The sequence below is a fragment of the Cryptomeria japonica genome, chromosome 3, assembly GCF_030272615.1.
Source record: "Cryptomeria japonica chromosome 3, Sugi_1.0, whole genome shotgun sequence".
NCBI classification, from domain to species: domain Eukaryota; kingdom Viridiplantae; phylum Streptophyta; class Pinopsida; order Cupressales; family Cupressaceae; genus Cryptomeria; species Cryptomeria japonica.
In genome coordinates this window covers 452,111,007-452,117,138 of record NC_081407.1, presented here as the reverse complement: position 1 = coordinate 452,117,138, position 6,132 = coordinate 452,111,007, and the positions used below count along the sequence as shown (strand labels likewise).

At 38.6% G+C, this 6,132-nt stretch overlaps 1 protein-coding gene across 1 annotated transcript; it reads right to left on the bottom strand.

Moving 5' to 3' along the window:
- Positions 1-339: 339 nt before the first annotated feature.
- LOC131079030 (probable LRR receptor-like serine/threonine-protein kinase At1g74360) lies at positions 340-5,546 on the bottom strand. Its single transcript, XM_058017218.2, has 2 exons — positions 4,584-5,546; positions 340-3,832 (listed from the first exon to the last, which is right to left on the bottom strand). The coding sequence occupies exons 1-2, from the start codon at positions 4,801-4,803 to the stop codon at positions 546-548; spliced, it is 3,507 nt and encodes a 1,168-aa protein (XP_057873201.2). The 5' UTR covers positions 4,804-5,546; the 3' UTR covers positions 340-545.
- Positions 5,547-6,132: the final 586 nt, after the last annotated feature.

Below are 6,132 nucleotides of genomic sequence, written 5' to 3'. Positions count from 1 at the left end.
ATCAAATATCTTTTTTTACACGAGGAGCTGTTAGTGTAAAGGAAGAAAGATTGCTTCAATTACCAAAAATAATCAAATTACATTTAAAATTCTGTTGTATGAAAGAAAAATATAGAACAGTCAGCTAGCGCCATGTTAAGGGCTCTGCACTCTGTAAATCAAGTGAAGCAGCTCTACATGTGCATTTCAAAATGTTCTATATTGAGGCCTGAAAAGCAAAGAGTTTCAGGTTGTTATTCAGATTTTGAATGTCTTAAAGAATAAATAATATGGCAGCTGCTTAAGCTTTATCCGCATTCAAGTGCAAACGAGGCAAGAAACTGCGCCAGAGAAAAGAAATGAAAGAACAGAGACATCACATTTCCAGTTCATAATAGTGTTTTTGGATATAATTGTATAGCCATTTTTAAAAACGATTACACAATTATAATCAAAAATACCCTCAAACAGAAATGAAAGATTTTTAATGATACTGAATGCAGCAATACAGGAAAAGAAATGTACATATGTGTGAAGCAAAATGGTACAAGGTCCGCCAAGCTGAATTATATATTAGCAAGAGATTCAAGTGAGATGAGGAGCTGTTCCATGCTGGGTCTGGAATCTGGAGATTCCTGCGTACAGATGATACCCAAATGAAGAAATCTGATGAGCTGAGGCTGGTGCTTTTGGTGGAGCAAGATTGGATCAAGAGCTTGGGGGGCATGACCGGCTGAAATAAGAAGGCTCACCCATTCAACCAAATTGCCATCATCAGTGTTGAGAGAAAGAGGCCTCCTTCCAGTGGCAAGCTCAAGGAGCACTACCCCAAAACTGTAAACATCCCCCCTGGTGGTGGCTCTCCAAGACTGGGAGTACTCGGGTGGAACATACCCCAGTGTCCCTGCCACCACTGTGCTCACATAGCTCTCGGCCCCATCCACAAATCTGGCCAGTCCAAAGTCTGTGACATGAGGATTGAATTTCTTGTCCAACAGAATGTTGCTGGCTTTCATATCTCTGTGTATTACCGCAGGAGAGCAATCGTGATGCAAGAACTTGAGTGCCTTGGCAGTTCCCAAAGCGATTTTGTACCTGGTAACCCAATCCAATCGATTGCGCCCACCACTTTTTTCATAAAGCCAATCCTCCAAGCTACCATTACTCATGAAATCATAAACAATGAGTTTCTCTGTTCCAAACAAACAGCAGCCCAGCAGAGGAACCAAATTCTCATGGAATTCATGACTTCCCAGAGTCTGCATTTCAGCTAAAAACTCTCTCTCGCCTTCGGGTCCCTTCTGCTGCAATTTCTTGACTGCAACTATTGATCCGTCTCTCATTCTTCCTTTATAAACTGTGCCGAATCCCCCACTGCCTATCACAGAGGAATCCGAGAAATTTGCTGTTGCTAGCAGAATGTCTGTGTAAGTAAAATGCTTACCTCTGAAAAAATGCATAGTCTTTATATTTGAGTCTAAGCCACTGCCACTGCTGCTGCTAGTGTCACTGCTAATGCTTTTGTTATTCATAAGAATGAATTCAGTTCCATCCATTGAGTTATATCCTCGTTCTGGTAGCACATTTCTCCTGACAAAGAGAAAGGTGAGCACTCCATATATGAGAATAGCAACGCTTGCTAAAATGGCTATGACCATCACAACAATTTTTATCTGCTTAGAATTCTTCTCCTTGTGAAAACCCCTTTTCCCACCTGCAGGAGGAGCCCGGCGGTTTATGCATGACCTTGAATTGCTCAAGTTGCTTCTCATGCTTGGAGGGCTGTAAAAGCACAGTGAATCATCTCCAATATAAGAAGTCTCATCAAATGTGCTAAATTGCCCTGCAAATGGAGCAACTCCTGTCAACAATGGATTGTATGAGATGTTGAATGATGTGAGCCAGTTCAAACTGGTGAATGAGCTTGGTATTTGTCCGCTGAAGTAGTTGTGTGAAAGATCCAACCTCTGCAAACATTTGATGTCACCCAATGAGGAGGGAAGCGAACCGCTGAAATTGTTGGAAGAAACATTGAGGCCAAAAAGTGGTAGATGAGCAATCTCTTGGGGAATCTGACCAGCAAAATTATTAAACCCTAAAAGAAGAAGGCTGAACAAATCCATCCTGCCAATACTTGTAGGAAGAGAACCATTGAGATTGTTGCCAGTGAGTTGTATATAGCCTGAGATGATGAACTTCTCTTCACCCGATCCCATGTTACCCTTAGGGCAAATCGGGAAGAGAGCATTTCCCTGAAGCAGTTTCTCCCAAAAAACCTTACAGTTTCTGCGGTTCAATATAGTATACACGAAAGTAAATGGTGCGTAATCAGCTGGCAACCATCTTTTTAATGGTAAACACTCTCCTGATTGCCTTGGTATTTGCCTCAAATATTTCTTGTTGTAGTCGAATGTAGCATTGGGATTGCTCCCCATCCCACTCAGTTTCTCTGGGAAGCCTCCTGACAACTGGTTATAGGCTAAATTAAGCCACAGCAAACTCTTGCACTGACCAAGTTCAGGAGGAATTGATCCTGTAAGATTGTTATGTGCCAGCGTTAGCCATAACAAATTAGTGAGATTGCCCAGTGATGGAGGCAGAGAACCTGTGAATGAATTGAATGAAAGATCAAGAATCTGAAGTTGAGATAATTGACCCAACTCAGATGGTATATTTCCTTCAAATTTATTGCCAGACACGGACAGGTATTTTAGATTTCGCACACTACCTAGCTCTACCGGTAATGTTCCAGAGAGATTGTTATTGCTAACATCCAAGGATATCAACTTGGGTAACTTCAAAATGACAGTTGGAATATTACTCTCATAGGAATTATCATGGAGGATAAGAAATTCGAGAGTTGTAAATTCTCCTAATATTGATTGTATGTTGCCACCAAAGTTGTTGCCACTCAGGTCTAGAAATGACAAATTCTTGCACTGCGTCAAGTTCCCTGGTATGTCACTGGACAAATTATCATTTCGCAGAACAAGAGTGTTCAGATTCTCCAGTAAACCAAATTGAGAAGGAATTTTCGCAAAGAGTTCATTCTGTGAGAGGTCCAGAAGAACCAAGTCCCTGCAATTGGATATATTTTCAGGAATTGGTCCAGTCAGTAGATTATCTGACAAATCCAATTTCCTCAAACTGCAAGACTCGTTGAAAGCTTTCACTGGAATAGGACCAGTAAAGTTGTTACAACAAAGGAGGACTTCTTCCATATTGCCAAAACCTGCCCACACTGGTCCCACGAGCTCATTTTCACTAAGGTCAACAGCTTTCAAATAGGTACAATTCAGATGATCTTCTGTTACACTTCCTGTGAAATTGTTTGAAGACAAATTGAGCAAGGTTAACTTGTCACATATTTTGGGTACCACAGTGGAAATACTCCCATTGAGACGATTGAAAGAGAGGTCCAAAGATTGAAGATTGGTGAGAGCTGTAAAATTTGGAGTGCCTTCTAGTTTATTACTGGAGAGATTCAGCATTTTAAGGCTTTTGCAATCACCCAGATCCCCTGGAATCTCACCCCCAAACTGATTCTCTGTCAAAGAGAGGCTGGTCAGAGCAGTGAGCAGCGAGAATTCACTGAAAAAGGGGCCTTCAAGTGAACCGCCATCAATATTGATGCCTGTAACGCGTTCTAGCGCCCCCTCTCCCTCCACAGATTCGCATGTAATACCAGTCCAATTACATGGACTTGTATCATTTTCCAGCCAATTTTGGTATAAGTATCCCTTATACGGATTATGAATTTCCAGTGAAACTTTGAATTTGAGTAAGGTCTTCTTGTCTTGTTCCAGAGAAGCGTTATTCGTCCCATCGAGCAGCAACCGGTGTGGTTCAATATCTACAAAACAAGAAAACCTCAAATCAAAATACTTTTAATCTGTGCACAATGTTATACCATTAACAAGCTTTTAGAGATAGCTCCAAATTAAGTCACCCTAATTGCAAGACAGATCTGTTAAATTCTGACCTAAATTACATGCATATTCAGTCTCAAGACTCTCGACTATGTCATGAATTTCTCAAAGACCTCTGGATTGCGACTTTTCTTGTTTCTAAAGCGATCCATAGATGGAACGGCTGAGCTGAAACAATTTTTTTTTTGGTAAATTGAAGTGAATTTGTATATAAGGGTTATTTCTCTCGAGGGAAAGATTTAGAGTAATTACATGTGGCTAAAATAGATTTTCTACTCCAAGAAAATATATGATCTTACAATTCATCACTGAAGGCGCAAGGTGGCCCCTTCTATATAAAGAGCAATTAAACCCACCATGATTAACATAAGATTTTCAGAGTCATGACTATAATTGCTTCTGTAAATAACTGTATTTATTTTATTTGCATTAACACTTCGGATCAACCATGTGATCCATAAAAGGAAAAGAAAGTGCAGGAAAATTATATGATGGCGGACTAATTGCAATGCCTATATGACAACAGAAACAATGTAAAACTCAAGAATAGGTAAAATTAGATATGCTTTTTCTCGGCAACTGTTGCCGTGACTTAAAATTTACAGTCTTGACCAAAAACATCGAAGTATCAATTGAATTCATTCCAAACATGAACATCAACATAGATCATAGTACCTCTGTACTGTTGAAAATTGAGACTCTGTTTTATCTGCCTCTGGTGAGAATTTGCAGTGTGAGCGGTGCAAACATACAAAAATGTGGCAAAAGATAACACATATGAAAGCATTCCAAATTTGAAGCCATGCTCAACTCCTGTTAATCTGTATTCGATGGAGCCCCTGCCATTGGCTCTGCCTCTTCCCCTGCCTCTGCCATCCCCTGCCCATTCATCCATCTGCGAACGATTGCTTTCCCCCAACACACACAATTGCAAACAAGTAACCAACCAACATGTTTTACCTACCTTCAAACATTAACATCACGGTCTAATCGCTTTTCGAGGAGGATTCTGGTCAGGTCAAAGAGGACGGCTCAGTTCTCATCGTTTTTGTATTGACCTCCATTAAAACATTAAATATAGAATACCAAAGAGATTTAAAATTATTATATATCTTCAATGAAAACCCGCCATTTGTCCCGCATTTACAAGCATTTACAACAAAACAAACTAAACCCTATTACAATTGCCCAGCACACAGTGTTTCCGGTACAATTTTCACACAAGACCGGTTCTCTGCTACAGCCTGCTGACCAAATAAGTATGCAAACTGCACGCATTTCATGAGTTTATTGTTTTCATTTGAGAGGAAGCTTCTCCTATTTGACTGCTTCAATTTTCAGAACTGGAGCAAAACAAGAAAACCTGATTCGAATATTTTAGGAAAGTAGTCAAAATTGCAAATCTTTCGCCTGGCCGTGCCGTGCCGTGCCGTAATGACAATACGCATCTGCCGGCTAAAGACGACCCCACACTGAATCGAACACTTCATTTCTCACCCGTGTGTGATAAAGCGCCTGCTTTGGCTGACACACATTGACGCGAAGCTTTAGCCTTCAAATTAACCTGTTATTTGTCTGCTTCTTGCTGGAAAGGGATAATTTATCTACGCTAATTAGTAAATAAAAGCATTCAATTAGCTTAACACCATGGATTTCTGTACATAGATTTTTGGATTTGATTGTGTAATATCTTTCTCTATTAGTATTTACGATATCAGAATGAGATTAAGCTAGCTGAAAAAATGATTATGGATCATGGAATATGATCTATCATCCTGAACTTACTTGAGTGAATGAAACAATGATAATGGATCAAGAAATATGATCCATCATTCTGATCTTGAAGTATGATCCAAATGTTTAAGTGGAAGAAAGTTACACAGTGAAATCTAGAAATCTATGTATATTCAAGAGACTCCCTAAAATTAATTAAAATCATTGAAATTTAATATGATATTTAATTTAAAAATTGATAATAGAAATTAGAATATAATATTTATTAAAGATTTATTATTTAGTATAGGTAAATTTTAAAACTATTTATAATGAACATTTTATTATATAAACTATGTATAAAATGTATTATAAGATACTGTATTGATTAATGTGAAAAGATTTATTTTTATATTAATTAGTTATTATTTACTAATTAAATGATTTTATTTTGGTGAATAACTTCTTTGATGGATGGAGCTTGTCTCATATTTTATATTTTAGGGAAGTT